Source organism: Scyliorhinus torazame, chromosome 4, assembly GCF_047496885.1.
Source record: "Scyliorhinus torazame isolate Kashiwa2021f chromosome 4, sScyTor2.1, whole genome shotgun sequence".
Classification (NCBI taxonomy): Eukaryota; Metazoa; Chordata; class Chondrichthyes; order Carcharhiniformes; family Scyliorhinidae; genus Scyliorhinus; species Scyliorhinus torazame.
This window is the reverse complement of record NC_092710.1, coordinates 110,973,692-110,991,128: the sequence shown is the minus strand read 5'-3', so window position 1 is coordinate 110,991,128 and position 17,437 is coordinate 110,973,692. Positions and strand designations below refer to the sequence as shown.

The 17,437-nt window shown below is 45.8% G+C and overlaps 1 protein-coding gene across 2 annotated transcripts in view; it reads left to right on the top strand.

The window, feature by feature from the left end:
• The first annotated feature begins 1,724 nt into the window (after positions 1-1,724).
• The window catches only part of strn (striatin, calmodulin binding protein), a 128,214-nt gene continuing 112,501 nt past the window's right edge, over positions 1,725-17,437 (top strand). For both annotated transcript variants that reach the window (XM_072498483.1, XM_072498482.1), the window contains exon 1: positions 1,725-2,262. In XM_072498483.1, the coding sequence (XP_072354584.1) occupies positions 2,029-2,262 (234 nt within the window). In that variant the 5' untranslated portion in view covers positions 1,725-2,028. The remainder of the gene's footprint in view (positions 2,263-17,437) is intronic.

Below are 17,437 nucleotides of genomic sequence, written 5' to 3'. Positions count from 1 at the left end.
ATAAACATTGTTTTTGTTTAAACATACTTTAGCTCTCTGTTGCACCACACCTGTAAAGTGGGGCCTTGTGCCCCACTTGTGCCATAACCAAAGTCTATTTAAAGTTATGGGTCAGGTGAACTCCATGATATAGAACATAGAACATACAGTGCAGGAGGCCATTTGGCCCATTGAGTCTGCACCGACCCACTTAAGCCCTCACTTCCACCCTATCCCCATAACCCAATAACCCTAACCTTTTTTGGTCACGAAGGGCATTTTAGCATAGCCAATCCACCTAACTGGCACGTCTTTGGACTGTGGGAGGAAACTGGAGCACCTGGAGGAAACCCACGCAGACACGGGGAGAACGTGCAGACTCCGCACAGAGAGTGACCCAGTGGGGAATCGAACCTGGGACCCTGGCACTGTGAAGCCACAGTGCTAATCACTTGTGCTACCGTGCCGCCAACTTTGGGGTTCTCTAAACCCTGGCCCATAACAATGTACCTGGTCACAGGAGGATTTTGAGTACAGTAATGAAGCCTTTCTTCAATTGTTTAGGAGCTCGGTTAGACTGCACCTGGAGTACTATGCAGTTTTGGTCCCCTTATCACAGAAAGGATATTATTGTCATAGAGGGAGTTCAACACGAGACTTGTTCTGGGGATAGCGGGACTGTCTTATGAAGAGAGACTGGGCAAACCAGGTCTGTATTCTCCAGAGTTTCAAAAGAATGAGAGGTGATCTCATTGAAACCTACAAAATAATTAAAGGATAGACCAGGTGGATAAGGTAAGATATTTCTCCTGGTTTGGGAGTCTAGAACGAGGTGGCACAATTTCAAAATCAGGGGGACGCCACTTACGCCCGACTTGAGGAGACATTTTTTACAGAGGGTTGCGAATGTAGGGATTCTCTACCCGAGGAGTTTGGCAGCTCAATCATTCTGATTAACAACAATGTAAAGTGGGTGTAAAAGGCTTTGAGGTGCCCAATGGGACATGGTAGTTTTGAATGGCGGAGCAGGCTCGACGGGCTGAATGGCCTACGCCAGTACCGGGTGCCAGAATTTCATTTCCCGTCTTTTTAACCCTCAAAATGGCTGCCGGGAGAGCGCTCAGAGGGACGTCATCAGAAACCGCTCTGTCCCGCTGACGGGGTGGGGCTGCGTGATTGTGCGCGGCGAACGGAACCGCGCATAATGCGTGCGCGCGCCCCTCCTGCTGACGGTTCCTTCGGATTGAGCGAAGGAATGCTGGCGGGAAGGGGAGGGGGGTGGGAGGCAAGATGGATGGCGAGCAGGATGCGCACGCGCAAAACGCGGAACTGCGGAAACGCGCGAAAAGGTGCTGCGTTTGAATGAGGGAGGGGCGGGGCCCTGGCGGACCTGTTGACAGTTGGGGTTAGGCTTGTGTGGCGCGGTGACGTCATTGGCGCAGAGCGGAGACAGGTCGAGCGCCGGCGAGGTTTAATTCGGAAAGAGATGCAAGGCGAAAGGAGGGGGCGGAGAGCCGCGGGAGAGGGCGGGGTCTGGCTAGAGGGCGGGATCGGAGAAGCACAGCGCCTGGAGAGATGGTGCGGACTGACGTGGGGGCGTGGTCTGGTCTCTGGAGAGAAGATGGGGTTGGACCAGAGGGCGGGCTCTGGGAAGGACGGCGTCTGGTGTGGGGGCGGCAGAGAAATGGGGGTTTGACGAAGTCCGCGCATGCGCCCAAAGAGGGGGGTGGTGCGGCTCAGCGGCAAACCGTCAGTGGGTGGTTCCTGTGGTGACAGCGGAGTGAGCGGCTGCAGCGGCATCACCATCATCGTCGTTTCTGTCTCGAGCGCCTTCTGAGCCGGCCGTCGCCATGGAGCGCTCGGCGCGGTTTAAATTCTAACGGCCGGCCCCGCACGCGCAGCCAAGCAGAGGAAGAGCAGAGCCGGCGGGGAGGGCCGGCCGGCGGGCTGACCGGGGCCGGACGCGGGCGGGGCGGCGTCACCGTCACCGCGGTCGCAGCCGTCGGCGTGGAGGCCGAGGCGACGGACGAAGGGTTTTGGGGCCCAGCCATGGACGAGCACCCGGGAGCCGGGGTGTTCTTCGGCAATAACTCGGTGCTTGGCGGGGGGGTGGGCGGAGGAGGCCCCGGGATCGGCGGCAGGAACCTGCAGCAGCCGGGAACCGAGGGGGAAGCTCAGAGGCCGCAGTACAACATCCCGGGGATCCTGCACTTCCTGCAGCACGAGTGGGCCCGCTTCGAGGTAGAGAGGACGCAGTGGGAGGTGGACAGAGCTGAGTTGCAGGTAAATCCGAGTCCCTCCCCCACCCACCCGGCTAGGCCGCACCTCACGCCTAGACCCTCGGTTACTGTCTATCAAACCAGGGTAAGGGGGCGGTGGGCAAGTTAAAATGGCGGTCACCTCCAATTCTCATGTCAGAAAAGAGTAGGGGTTGATTTTTGTTTAATCTCTGGCGGGTGACACTTTAAACCAGAGGAGCATTGCAAAATTACTCTCAGTACAGTATCTGTGTAAGAAGCACATTCAGTCACGACTTTCTAAGGGAATTGGGTAAGCCACTTGGAGGGGGAAAGCTAGCTGGGGAAGAGCAGGGGAGTGCAATCAGCTGTGTGATTCCTTCAAAGACCCAGCACGAGCACAGTGGGCCGAATGGACCCCCCTGGTGTGCTGTATGGTTCTGTGCAACGCTACGGAAATATGTGTGACTGGGAAGGTGGTCAGGATTGTCAGTAACCGGAGGACTTAAGTTAATTGGCAAAATAACTAGAGGGGGTCGATTGAGGTTTTTTTGACACGGATTTGTCATGATGTTTGTTTGGAATGATTGGATAAACTATTTCATAGTAATGAGAATCGGATACATACTTTATGGAGGGAGGGGGAAGAACTGCAGGTGTATGGGGCAATGATCAGGAGAATAGAAATAACTGGACAGTTCGACCAAGGAACTGGGAGTCAACACCTCTGGTGTTGCATGATTCTGTGATGTCTGGAAAAATTGAACAAGTGCTGTCTCTCTCTCCCATCCTCTGCTCAATCCAGTATTCTTTCCCACAGCAGTCTTGGTGGTCCAGGCTGCATGGAACGATCTGGTTGACATCTGCTGGAATTTGACAGCTTTTTGGGAGCAGTTACAAATGTCAGTGATTTAACTTGTTGGTAAGTGACGGATTGGTATCCTGAATGTTGAGGGAAGGGGCGTTATTCGAGATTTAAATCTATGGTTTGGCAATCTATGGTCTGTGTTTTATGTGTTGTGTTATCAGTGAATCATTGTAACCAAAGGTTACACAATGACATTCCAGAGGAAGTAAAACAGTTCTGAATAGCTAGATGTGGTTATAATGACTGTTGCTGTAGCGCAGAGGATTCCTGATGACGTAATAGGACAAATTTAACATTGAGTTACCAACCCCCCCCAGAAAATCATTTGGGAGATTCTTGATCAAGGTATACCAATCGGAACACCTTTCTCTTACATTGTCGATTTCATTTTGGCGGTAATGTGACAGTTTACATACCTTGATGGGAGATTTGTGTGTGCCATTGCTGAATCTTGCCTATCATAGCGCATCACAACATATATTAATTCTTGTTTAAGATTGCATTTTACCAACTTGCATTGTACCTTTATTGTAACATTTTTCTACAATACTTCAGAGCTGTTTGGAAAATCTGACAAAATTGCAGAAAGGCTTGATGAGATTGTTGAATATTGTAAGAAGCAGGACAAAATGATAAATGAAGAATTAAAAAAAAAATAAAAAATCTGTGCCTCAGTACTTATGGTTAGAACAGGCCCCAAAATTAGATCTTGGTTGCGCATGTATCTTGTGAACTCTCCATCACTTGCGTATTATCAGGAAGTAACCATGGGATACTGTTGATGCACTTGGTTCTATTAATATGCCTATTGCATTGTTTTCAGGATCCCACAGGATATGAAGCAATTCCAGCTATTCTAGTTATATAAATTAAAGTAAAAATGTATGGAAAGCTGAGATTTCAATTTACTCTCACTCTAATCATTTACATAGATTTTATAATATACTAAGTAGGTCGACTTTGGTACTTCAACCATTGTAATCTCTACATTTTGTTACCAACTTGGAGGTAGATTCCGAGCTCTTCTGGTTCAGCATTGATGCTAGGATTTCTGTAAAACTGTTGTATTCTGCCTCATTGAACTGTTGGAAAATGCTTCGTATTACAATTGCTTGCACCTGTAAAGCGTCTTTAAGATAGTTAATAATCCCAAGATGTCTTGCAGGAGCTTTATTAACCAAAATTTGGCACTGAACAGCTTGGTCAAAGAAGGAGCATTTTAAAGGAGTAGAAAGAGGTGAAGACATTTCAACAGGGATTCCAGATGAGGCGCAAATGCTAGTCATAGAGATTTTAAGATCGGGGATATATGAGGCCTGAATTGGAGTTTTTATTCTTTGGGATGTGGAGTGAGTGGCGAAACCAGCATTTGTTGCATATTCTTAATTGCCCTTGGGTGGCTTGCTAAGCCATTTCTGAGCATAATTAAGAGTATGGAAAACAGATTTCTATCTCTGAAGAACATTAGCAAACCCAGCTGGTTTTTCAGAACAATCGATGATATAGTTTCTTTAATCATCATTACTGCAACAAGCTTTCAATTCCAAAATTATTGAACTCAAATTCTACCGGCTGTTATGGAATTTGAACTTCTGTCCCAAGAGCCTTATCCTTGGTCTCTGGATTACTCGTCCAATGACATTACCAGTACTCCACCATCTCCCTGCAAGAATTGCTAATATCAGCTGGACTGTAGGCTGGACATCAATGAGGATGGGCAAGACCATGGAGGGATTTTAAAACAAGGATGCAAATTTTGAGATTGCTTAACCAGGAGCCACTCTTGGTCAACAAGTGCAGGAGTGTTTAGGACTTGGTGTGAACTAGGCCACAGGCAGAAGAGTTTTACGGGTCTCAGGTTACAGAGGATGAGAAATGGAGCCAGGACTGTGTTGAGAAAGTCAAGATAACAAGCATATGAGGGTGTCAGCAGAGCTGAGGGTGGAATAAGAAATGTTAGAGGTGGAGATAGGTGGTCTTGGTGATGGCACAGATATTTGGTTGGAAGCTAAATGGCACCACAGTTGCAAACAGTCTAGCTCCGCTTCAGACGGCTGTCAGGGAGAGGAATGGAATCAGTGGCTGGAGAATGGAGTTCGTGGTGGGGTCCAAAAATAATGACTTTGGTCTTCCCGATGTTTAGTTGAAGGAAATTTTCATTCATCTAATGTTCATTGGAACAGTTCAAACATGGACTTTCAGGAGAGAAGGGCACTATTTGAAAGGCGGCATCATGTTCAAGGCTTTGAAGACAAAAGGGAGGTTGTAGATTGGGTTTCAGTTTTCAAGGATGGATGGTTCAAGGGTTGTTTATTTTTTAGGTGAGGTGATGAAGGCAGATTCAAAGGGACACGGATATTGTCTGAGGAGACAGACCAGTTAATATCAGCAAACATGGGAAGGAAAGTTGGGTAATCCGTTTAATAGCAATAGGATTGAGGGAGCGGAAGATGCGTCCCATGTACAGTCCTGCTAAACTTGAATTGCACCTGGCTCAAATAACGCCCCTTCTCAATGTTGTGTTTAATGCTCATCTAGTTAAGTCAGTTGCTGTTGATTGCAGATCTGTCACTGGTGGTAGTGGGAACAGTTACTGATACACAAGAAAGATAGTCATTCAATGCTGGGATTTTGGCTTGAGTGTGATTTGTTCTTGTGTTGAACCAGTGTAGTATGATGACAATTTGGAGACTGGTATGTTTGGGAAATGTAAATTTTGTTCTTTTATGTCTGCACCCGGGAGACAAAAGTTAAGGTTCACATCTTTCAGTTTACAATGCAAATTATACACTGATTTTGTGCTTCAGTGCTGATTCTGGTTTCAATGCACTTTGTGTCTTTTGATTGACATATTTGTGAAAGTTGTAATCTCTGGCAGTGTTGTCAGCTGAACACATGCACTTGTAATGGAGCCTGCGAGCAGCTGCACAACAGCTAGTTACGACAGAAATACGGCTGGAGAAAGTCAGAATGAAATGCATTGAACTTGTATTGTGTCACAGCACTATTTCTTATTTGTTACATTAAAAAGATTTACTTCCAGATATCTGATTAACTTGGTATATTTAAAGGTTGCTTTCAATTAAGACACTTTGCACCTTGGATCTTGACCCTTTGTTGGTGCTAATACTTTAGATTTATTTCCTGCACAAGTGAAGCTTCCATAGCCAAGTTTGTATTTCTTATGAAATGGCATGTGCATATGTGCAAAACATCTGATAGGGCATGTAAATGATGAGACCATTCTCCTTTGGAGTGTGCACCCAAAATAGTATGGGATATCACTGTACATTCTTGATCTTTCTGAACCACTGATGGACTATTTTGTTCCGGATAAGGTACTAATTTGAGTTAGCTTCTGTTACTCAGACAAAAAAAGGAGCAAGAGATAGATTACAGAATTCACTTAACTTTATGCCATCTGTTCTCTTCAGTAATTTTGAGTCATGAGTTCATGACAGAAAGCTTTACATGAGAAATTAACTTCATTACACTCCCAACCTGTTAAACAACAGAGCTACGTAGAAAATTGAAAGACATGGGGTCACTACTTGTGATACCTCACTTGCTAATACTTACAATGATGAATCATATAATTTGTCATGACCTGAAATGTAACGACTTTCATGTCTGTCATAAAGGGTGGCAATTTTAAGTCAGTTGGTGTGGAAGTCAATTGGGGGCATCAGGTAATCAGCAAATAGTGACGAAGTGATCCAAAACTTGGCTTTTAAAACGTAACTCGTAAATTGAATATAGATAACTCAAGGGGTTATGTTTTGGAGCCTTGAACAGGTCTCAATGATGCTTGATTTCAAAGTACAAGTGTAGAAATGTTATTGCATTTTGAGCATTGAAAGGAATGTTCTTTTAAAAAAAATTTGGAGTACCCAATTCTTTTTTCCAATTAAGGGGCAATTTATGTGGCCCTGCACATCTTTTGAGGTGTGGGGGGTGAGACCCACGCAGGCACGGGGAGAATGTGCAAACTCCATACGGACAGTGACCCAGGCCGGGACCAAACCCGGGTTCTCGGCACCGTGAAGCAAAGAGGAACATTCAAGAGAGTAGTGACTGTAAGAAGTAGGTCTTTCAGTCCATCGAGTCTGCACTGCCATTCAAAGAGATTATGCCTGATCTGATATAATCCTAAACAGAGCTCTTTGTAACAGAAAGCTGAGAAAGGGGTGGGTAATGCTTCGCTCAGCTTTGGCCTCTAATCAGACAATACTTAAACTGTATATATATATCTTTTTAATGGCCCTTCCCGGTTTGAGCAATATTAAAGTCTTGGACAGACTTGGAATTATTTGTTGAGGTATGGTAGACAGTTTTATGATATCAAGTAACTACTCAACAAAATAGCAAGAATAAGATTCTTTTATATTAAATTACACAAAAGCTAATTAAAGTTTAATTTCAAAGAAGATTTCCATCATTTTCTCAACCATAATAGTTGTACCAAAACCACAAGATAGAATCTGCAAACTTCATTGTTACCCCAATGGTGTCTTGTTTTTGTATGAGGAAATCTCTTCATATTGTACTGTAAATCAGTGCATTTTAATTTGCATAGATCAGAACGTGATTCACAACCAATTAACCAGGGATTCAAAATAGTTTCAGCAGCTTGTGTTTGGACCTCCTTTCCTCTTCATTTGTTCCAGAGATTGATTGTGTACTCCTGAGTTGGTACTCAAAACTTGTTTGAGAAATTAACTGAACCAAAGGGGCGCCTCGACCAGAAAAGTCTTTGAACTGTATCTATTGCAATTCAATGTGGAAAATGACTTCAACCAGGGCAGCAGGCTGGGCAAGCAGCAGGGTGCGGAGATGTCACTGCACCTTCCAAATGCTTCAGTGCTGCTGTGAAAATCTGAATGCAAATCCTTCTACCAAGAGCACTTGTCCTTGGTTGATGCCAGAAGAATCTAGCAGTATACCAGTGGAAGATAACAAGTGGAAAATAGAATTTTCATTCCCTTGAGTATTGTCGGATAATGTGGAGACCGAGATGATTTGGTAGGTTTCACAGACGAGTTGGGGAACCAATAAAGAACCCCATGGTATTAGATTAAATTACCCCTGCCTGCAGAGCCAGTTTAAAATTGAGCCTTCAATTGGAACTTGCTCTAGTGCAGCAGGGTGAAAGAGAAATATGAATGATGCATATCCAGCATACATGGTGATTCCTGATATATGTACAGACAATCCTCGGACTCGCAATTGGTTCCTGAAAACCAATCATTAAGTTCAAACGTTGTAGTTGAAGCTGATTTTCCCATTGAAACATTGGTATAAATGGGGGATTGCTTCCTGAACCAAGGCCGGAAATCGCTCATGGGGGTGCCTTACATTGTAAAATGCTCTCAACTCTTGCCCTGACTAGTCGCTGAGACCATAGCACAAATTTCTTGGTTTGTGTGGAGAGCATAATGAAGCCACCCTTTGCCTGTTTACCTTGAACTTCTGTGTGTCTGAACCTATATTAAATACAACATAAGCATATAAATGCATTAAATTAGTGACAGTTGAGGTCAAAATATGATGTCAGCTTACCAATAATTTAACTGCTGTTCCACATAACTTGAATGTTGTAAAATCGAGGATTGTTTGTAGTTTAGAATTGAATGAGGTGACTTGGCACACAGAAGTGCTCCTTCACTGAGGAGAGAATATTAATTTGGGAACACAAGAAATAGGAGCTAGAGCAGGCCATATGGGCGGTGCACGGGTGGGACCACGAATCATGTCCACATGTTTTGGGCCTGTCCAAAGCTGGAGGGGTTCTGGCAGGGGTTTGCTGACGTTATGTCGGAGCCTGCCCGCCATTAATATAATCATGGCTGATTTTGGGCTTCAACTTAATTTTTCCATCCACTTCCCATTTCTCTTAATTCCCTGAGACACCAAAAAAACTCTCTATTCCAGTCTTAAATATATTCAACGATGGAACATCCACAACCCTCTTGAGGTAAAAACTCCAAAGATTCACAACCCTTTCAGTGAAGTAATTTCTCCTCATCTCGCCCTTAAATGATCGATCCGAATAGAGTTAATGTGCATGCAAGTGCACAAGGAGGACTCTGAGGAAACATTATAGTCACATTGGAAACAATAGATGATTTGGTGGCTCAGATCATAGACTTGTAAAGGGTATGTATGGATTTGAAATATATTCTTGGAAAAATCATTAATGAGTGGTTACGTTTTTAAATGTAATTTAGTAAGTTGCATTTGGAGAGAAGTTAATGCAAAACCAAGAGAGGTATATGTGCTTTAGAAACTAAAGGTATAAACTAACTTTGTATTAGCAATACGGGGACATTTTATCATTTGTTTATTCAAAAGGCTGTCTGTCTAGTTGCAAAGATCTGCTGAAACATTCCTGATGTAGGAGTGTCCAAACTTTTTATTGTAACAGAACATTCCGTTTCACATAGGGGCTTGACTACATATAAGCAATTACAATAAACAACATTATGTTGAGAAATTATTTAAGAAGCAGCCTTCAATTATTGGAAATGGTCATATCATTTAACATTCAGGGAGCATATATTGACCTTGCAGTGTTTCAGTGCCGATTCACCAGAATGATATCTAGGTCTTAGAAGGTTAATTAATTAAGTGTTTAGAAATGCGGCGTGTGTTGCCATGTATTTTTAAAAATGTTCTCTCTTCCTCCTCCTCCTCCCTCCCTCTCACACCATATATATATATATGCACACACACTTCCATTCCAGCAAGATCCTGGGTCTTCCGACACTCCAAAGATTGCCACTTCTGGACTCGGGACCACCGTCACACTTAACACCTCCAACATAACGTTAGAACCCTGCCAGAACCCCTCCAGCTTTGGACAGGCCCAAAACATGTGGACATGATTCGTGGTCCCACCCGTGCACCGCCCACACCTATCCTCCACCTCCTCAAAAACCTATTCATCCTGGCCGCTGTCATATGTGCCCTGTGAACTACCTTGAATCGAATAAGGCTAAGCCTTGCACACGAAGAGGATGCGTTCATTCTCCTCAAAGCCTCCTCCCACTTGTGCTTGACTTCTATCAGGGTGCTCTTCCAGTCCATTAATTCCTTGTAGCTCTCCGACACTCTGCCCTCACCCACCCCTGTTTTCGACACCACCTTGTCCTGCAACCCTTGGGTTGGCAGGTCGTTGTGTTGCCATGTATGCAGGAGAATGAGGTTTGATCTAAAACAAAAACAGGGCAGCACGGTGGTGCAGTGGTTAGCACTGCTGCCTCAGAGCACCGAGGACCCAGGTTTGATCTTAACCCCGGGTCACTGTCCGTGTGGGGTTTGCTCATTCTCCCCGTGCCTGCATGGATCTCACTCCCACAACCCAAAGATGTGCAGGTTATGTGAATTGGCCACGCTAAATTGCCCCTTAATTGGGGAAAAAAAAGAATTGGGTACTCTAAATTTATTTTAAATAAACATACTAGATATCTAAGTTTCAAATCAATGACCTTCAATCAGAACAGTTCTAAAAGGTCATCAACCTGAAGAGTACTCTCATAGCAGTATTTTAAGCACTTTTTGTTTTATTTCAGATTTGCAGCATCCAATTGTGTTTGTAATTAAAAGATTTAACCGGTTAGGTGCAGAGAATTTCTCCCCTTTAATTGGGGAATCCGGACTAAAGGAATAACTTTGGAATTATTAGAATTAGACCATTTATTAGTGAAATCAAGAAAGACTTCTCACAAAAGTGTAGTGGAAATTTGTAACTCACCAAAAGGCTGTGGATGCTGGGTGTCAATTGAAATTTTCAGGCCTGAGATTGACAGATTTTGAAAGTATCAAATGACATGGAGCAATATGTTGACATAATCCAAACCAGTTGGTGAAGTCAAAGCCAAGACACAGTGCTGCTCTTTACTGAGAATTAATTGACTGTTCAGTCTCAGCTCTCCTTTGTTGCCTCCCCCACAAGTGTCTCAACTGTCCCCTATTTCGATTTAATCAAAGTACTTAATTAAAAAATACCCTTGCCTTCATCTGTGTATCTTAACAATGTAATTAATATATTAACAGATTCCTCTTTAAATAATAAAAATTATAACACAAATTTGAAAACAAATCTAAAAAAAATGATTTTTCACATCTTCACGTAATCCATCATAATACAAGCTGACTCTCTTCTCGAACCTCCACCAATTTCTTCAAGCAAGCGTTCCTTTTTTGTAAAACAGTCTGATAATTGGTGGTTTGCCTCGACCCATCTCAGCTTAGAGAACTCTTTTCTCTCTAACATTTTTATACTAGCAAGGTCGGTCGTTAACCCTTTCTCAGTCACATTCTTTGTTGAATATCTATTATCCCATAGAAAATGATTAGCGCACATATTTTCACATGTACTTTTACATTTATCGTTGACAACCCCCCACCCCAACCTGCAATTGCCAGTTAGGAATTTAGCGGATGCCCCCAGCCCGGTTGCTATCCATTTTTCTATTATCTTGTACAGATTTACCTTTTTGTCTTTAATAGATATTATTGTTAATAGGACTGAACCCATTTGCCGTAAAGAGAAACATGTTTTTGTCCTTGCCAATACTGCGAATTCCTTTGCTACAATTTCACTCGAGTCTCTTGCTAATTGGAGACACTCGGCGGGTCATGGTGAGGTCCTCATTTTTTTTTTTTACAGATATATCATTTCTCACTGATCTCTAGTTAAGCATATTCATCTATTACCCGTGTATCCTTTAGTAGAAGTTTTAACCTTTGACAAAATGTTTGGGAAAACTACTAATGTAGTTTTACAACAATTTGCATTTTTTTTCTTTAAACTCCTACCTCCTAATGTCATGAACCCTCTTTAACATCATGATTAGAAGTGTTGGGTCTTGTTAAAATAATAAAATAATACTTAAATTGAAAATCTATAGATTTCCCACAAACAATTGCCTTATAGTGTTCCATATCTAGTTTTGTTTAAGCCTTTTTCATAAACTGCTTATTCAGCCATAAGGCTATTTCAATGGATACACCATCTGAGCTGATCAAATGGTTTATCCCAGCAATATAACACAGAATGACCACTCTTTAGTGATTTGTGTTATCGTCCCCAAACCTGAAGTAAGCGCATCTTTCATCATCCTTAAACTTACTTCGTTCGGCCTTTGCTATTTTGAAAATCCAGGTAACACTTTAACTACTCCACGTACTATGGGCTTGCACCTACGGTCCAACACAGCACAATTGAATGAGTCTGCAACTAGAACACCATTACCGAACTAAAGCACTTGGGGACCAGTACAATTCCTCCTGACTGATCAGTATCGTCTTTTTCCCCTTCCAGAAGCATCTGTTTACGGTTCCTTGGTTATTCCTGGGGTTGATTCTCCTCAGTTACTCAATTCCTGTCATCTGTTGGAGCTACCAAAAGGGTCTATCCTCATTTATTTACTTTGTGGTTCTTTCATCTTCATGCTTGGACCCCATATCGAAGCATTCTCTAAATGTTGCCAGCCTTGAATACTCCATCGTTTGTGTTACCTCTGAATATCCCTTTGGTGCCATGCAAGTGGTTGAAAATGAATGTTTCCCTGAACTTATTTTAAAGCTTCAAACATCTGTTCCGAAAGCATATCTCTTTCTGAGACTCTAACTCAAGTCAAGACCACGAGCCTATCCATGTTCGATACTTTAGCACAATCCAACAATTTGAGAGCAAACACTGATTTAGGGGTCTCCAAATAGAATCTCTGCAATCTGGTATATGAACCGTTAAATTGCATGATATATTTTTCTATGGAATAACTGTCCAGTTGTTGCCAATTCGTACTGGAAACACCAATAATGTTGCTCTTTTTAACTGGATACTGATATGACAGTTATTAATGATATTGCTTTTCAGAGTTGCCAGGTATCAAATGATACCACCACAAGGTTTTACCGGATATCGATCAAAGACACAACAACCAGTTAGTTAGTTCAAGTTCAATGATCATTTATTTACACACAAGAATTACGTTGACATGCAACATAGAACACTACAAGTTAAATTACACCTAATACTACAACAACCTGTACTTAACTTCAGGCAACCAGCTTTATGCAGAGGAAAAAGGCCTTTGTTCGGATCTTGCGTGGCTGTGTCTGGAGAAGTGACTTTGTTTCTGCTGGGCTCATCCGTCTGGTAGCGATCGTTGGTCTTGAACTTGTTTTCTGGTTGTGAAGCTGCACTTGGTTTTAGGCGTAGGGCGGGGCCAAAATAGACCGAACACATGACCATGTCTCTCTTTATCCTTCTGGGGTTTTGCGCTCTTTTGAGTGGTCCTTAGCTTTGGACCCAATAATTTGGCAGGCTTCGATTACTACCTTCGATTTTGGCAAATAAAGGGTGTGTCCTGAGCGGTCATTGACTTTGGCTTTTTGGGCTCCCTGAGCAAAGGGAGTGGAGCCAATGAGTCTGTTTCTGTATCTGTTACCTGAGTACAGGTATTTTGTTCTGGGGAAATGGTCCATTAGAATGCAAATTAGCTGAGGGTTTCGATAGCGTCTAGTTTTCTGAGTTGCCAATATACAAAGGCTCTGAGCGTCTTGAGTCCTGGGTTGACCATATTTCCTGGGATCCTTTGTTTTTTAAAAAAAATGTATATATTTATTATAGTTTTTAACACAATTTTTCTCCCTTACAAACAATACCCCCCCCCCCCCGTAACAAAAAAAACAAGAAATCACACGGAGCAAGACATATACCTGACAAAATAGTATATTTACATAACTTTGTACACTGGCTCTCTCCCGTACGTGCCAGTTTCCCCGACTCTTCATGTTATCCTCTCCAGAACCCCTCCAGTGCCGGGAATGACCAAAACATATGGACATGGTTCGCCGGGCTCCCTGAGCACCTTCCACATCTGTCCTCTACCCCAAAGAACCTGCTCAACCTCACTCCCGCCAAGTGAGCTCTGTGAACCACCTTAAATTGTATCAGGCTGAGCCTGGCACACGAGGAGGAGGAATTAACCCTACCCAGGGCATCAGCCCACAGACCTTCCTCGATCTCCCCCAGCTCCTCCTCCCATTTACCCTTCAACTCTTCTACCAGCGCTTCCCCCTCTTCTTTCATCTCCTGGTGTATTGCTGACACCTTGCCCTCCCCGACCCGTTCACCCGAGATCACCCTGTCTTGAATTTCTTGTGCCGGGAGCAACGGGAATTCCCTCACCTGTCTCCTCACAAAAGCCCTCACCTGCATACATCTAAAGGCATTTCCCGGGGGTAACTCAAACTTCCCCTCCAGTGCCCCTAAGCTCGCAAACGTCCCGTCAATCAACAGGTCCCCCATTCTTCTAATCCCCGCCCGATGCCAGCTCTGGAACCCCCCCGTCCATCTTCCCCGGAACAAACCGGTGGTTACCTCTGATCGGGGACCATACCGATGCCGTCTCCACTGGCCCCAGATCCTTAACGTTGTCGCCACCACCGGGCTCGTGGTATACTTTGTCGGCGAGAGCGGCAGCGGTGCCGTCACCAACGCCACCAGGCTCGTTCCTTTACAGGCCGCCATCTCCTTCCTCTTCCATGCCGCCCCCTCTCCCTCCATAACCCACTTGCGGATCACCGCCACATTTGCTGCCCAGTAGTAGCTCCCTAGATTTGGCAGGGCCAACCCTCCTCGGTCCCTACTGCGTTCCAGGAACCCTCTCCTTACCATCGGGGTCTTATTCACCCACACAAACCCATAATACTCCTACCTACTCTCTTAAAAAAGGCCTTGGTGTTCACGATGGGGAGGCACTGAAACACAAACAGAAACCTCGGGAGGACCACCATTTTGACCGACTGTACTCTACCTGCCAGCGAGAGCGGTAACATGTCCCATCTTTTGAAATCCTCCTCCATTTGCTCCACCAACCTCGTCGGGTTCAGTTTATGTAGGGCCCCCCAACTCCTGGCTATCTGGATCCCCAGATACCGAAAGCTCCCCTCCGCCCTCCTCAGCGGTAGGTCCCCTATCCCTCTTTCCTGGTCCCCTGCCTGTAATACGAAGAGCTCACTCTTCCCTACATTGAGCTTATAGCCCGAAAACTCCCCAAACTCCCTCAGAGTCTGCATGACCTCCACCATCCCCTTCATTGGGTCCGCCACGTACAGCAACAGGTCATCCGCATATAGCGACACCCGATGCTCTTCTCCCCCTCGGACCACCCCTCTCCATTTATTAGACTCCCTCAATGACATGGCCAATGGTTCGATCGCCAATGCGAACAGCAGGGGGGGGGGGACAGGGGGCGCCCCTGTCTCGTCCCTCGGTACAGTCAAAAGTACTCCGACCTCCGCTGGTTCGTCACTGCACTCGCCACCGGGGCTCTGTAAAGGAGCTGAACCCAACTAATAAACCCTCCCCCGAACCCAAACCTACGCAGCGCCTCCCAGAGGTACTCCCACTCTACTCGGTCAAAGGCCGTCTCCGCGTCCATAGCTGCCACTATCTCCGCCTCTCCCTCCTCCGATGGCATCGTCATCACGTTTAAAAGCCACCGCACGTTTGTGTTTAATTGCCTGCCCTTTACAAATCCCGTCTGGTCTTCATGGATCACCCCGGGACACAGTCCTCGATCCTCGTGGCCAGCACTTTTGCCAGCAACTTTGCATCCCCATTGAGGAGCGAGATCGGCCTGTACGATCCACATTGCAGTGGGTCCTTGTCCCGCTTTAAGATCAAAGAAACTGTCGCTTCTGACATTGTCGGGGGCAGGGTCCCCTCCTCTGTCGCTTCTGACATTGTCGGGGGCAGGATCCCCTCCTCTCTTGCCTCGTTAAAGGTCCTCACTAGTAACGGGGCCAACAGGTCTACATACTTCCTGTAGAACTCCACCGGGAACCCGTCCGGTCCCGGGGCCTTCCCCGCCTGCATACTCCCCAAACCCTTGCTCAGCTCCTCCAACCCAATTGGTGCCCCCAAGCCAGCCACCTCCTGCTCTTCCACCCTCGGGAATCTCAGTTGGTCTAGGAATCGTCTCATCCCCTCTTTCCCCGCTAGGGGCTGGGATCTGTACAGCTCTTCATAGAAGGCCTTAAATACCTCGTTTATTTTCATCGCACTCCGAACCGTGGCTCCCCTTCCATCCTTGACTCCCCCTATTTTCCTTGCTGCCATCCTCTTATGGAGCTGGTGTGCCAGCATCCGACTAGCCTTTTCCCCATGCTCGTAGATCGCCCCCTGCGCTTTCCTCCACTGTGCCTCCGCCTTCCCTGTGGTCAACAGGTCAAACTCCGTCTGGAGCCGTCGTCTTTCCCCAAGTAATCTTTCCTCCGGGGCCTCTGCGTATCTCCTGTCCACTCTCAAAATCTCCCCCACTAACCTCTCCCTTTCCATGCCCTCTGTCTTCTCCCTATGAGCTCTAATGGAGATTAGCTCTCCCCTGATCACCGCCTTCAACGCCTCCCATACCACCCCCACCCGCACCTCCCCGTTGTCATTGGCCTCCAAGTACCTTTCGATACACCCCCTCACCTTCCCACACACAACCTCGTCCGCCAGCAGTCCCACATCCAGCCGCCACAGCGGGCGTTGGTCCCGCTCCTCTCCCAGCGCCAGTTCCACCCAGTGCGGGGCATGGTCCAAAACGGCTATGGCCGAATACTCCGTCCCCTCCACCCTCGGGATGAGCGCCCTGCCCAGAACAAAACAATCTATCCGGGAGTAGGCTTTGTGTACATGGGCGAAGAAAGAAAATTCCCTGGCCTGCGGCCTTGCAAACCGCCATGGGTCCACTCCCCCCATCTGATCCATAAACCCCCTGAGCACCTTGGCCGCCGCCAGCCTCTTTCCAGTCCTTGATTTGGAGCGGTCCAGTGCTGGATCCAACACTGTATTGAAGTCCCCTCCCATTATCAGGCCTCCTATCTCCAGGTCCGGAATGCGCCCCAACATGCGCTTCATGAATCCTGCATCATCCCAGTTCGGGGCGTATACGTTTACCAACACCACCCGCGTCCTTTGCAACCTACCACTCACCATTACATACCGACCTCCGTTGTCCACTACTATATTCTTGGCCTCAAACGACACCCGCTTCCCCACCAATATTGCCACCCCTCTATTCTTTGCGTCCAGTCCCGAGTGGAATATCTGTCCTACCCATCCCTTTCTTAACCTGACCTGGCCCGCCACCTTCAGGTGTGTCTCTTGGAGCATGACCACGTCTGCCTTCAGTTCCGTTAAGTGCGCGAACACTTGAGCCCTCTTCACCGGCCCATTCACATCAAACTTCAAATATCCCCCCCACCCTCACAAACCCTCAGTTAGAGTCCAACTTTTCGGTTTGTATAAATGTCCACGCCTCTTCAGGTGTTTCAAAGTAGTAGTGTTGGC